The 408-nt window shown below is 44.6% G+C and overlaps 1 protein-coding gene across 1 annotated transcript in view; it reads right to left on the bottom strand.

Moving 5' to 3' along the window:
- Positions 1-408, bottom strand: part of LOC100965481 (T-complex protein 11 X-linked protein 2) — a gene marked incomplete at its 3' end in the record, with an annotated part of 13,739 nt that overhangs the window by 632 nt on the left and 12,699 nt on the right. The window contains exon 5 of the mRNA XM_012813856.2: positions 3-166. Within this exon, the coding sequence (XP_012669310.1) occupies positions 3-166 (164 nt within the window). The remainder of the gene's footprint in view (positions 1-2; positions 167-408) is intronic.

Here is a 408-nt window from a genome sequence, read left to right as displayed (position 1 = left end):
CAGGCTGTTTGTCAAGGAGTTCCTGGAATTTAGCTCTTTCATACTGGATGGAATATTCCTGCAGGTAGGGTCGAATGCTCTGGATGGTATAGTTCGCCATGTCCATTTTCATTAGGCCCAGAACATGGAAGATGCCCCTGTCATAGGGAGAAATATAATATTTACACTATGAAAGGAAATCTAGTGTGGAGGGGTAGAATCCAATCATTAAGTCATAGAAGTCAGAGTATTTTAGACTTAGAAAGGACCTTAAAAGCACACAGTCTTACTTCAACTTACAAATAAAAATGCTGGCTCGGCGCCTATAGCTAAACCGGCTAAGGCACCAGCCACGTACACCTAAGGTGGCGGGTTCGAATCCCCAGCCCGGACCCGCCAAACAACAATGACGGCTGCAACCAAAAAATA

The sequence above is a fragment of the Otolemur garnettii genome, unplaced genomic scaffold (genome assembly GCF_000181295.1).
Source record: "Otolemur garnettii isolate 467f Iridium unplaced genomic scaffold, OtoGar3 scaffold00319, whole genome shotgun sequence".
NCBI lineage: Eukaryota > Metazoa > Chordata > Mammalia > Primates > Galagidae > Otolemur > Otolemur garnettii.
Note: the sequence above shows the minus strand (reverse complement) of the source record. Positions and strands in the feature narration are given on the sequence as shown.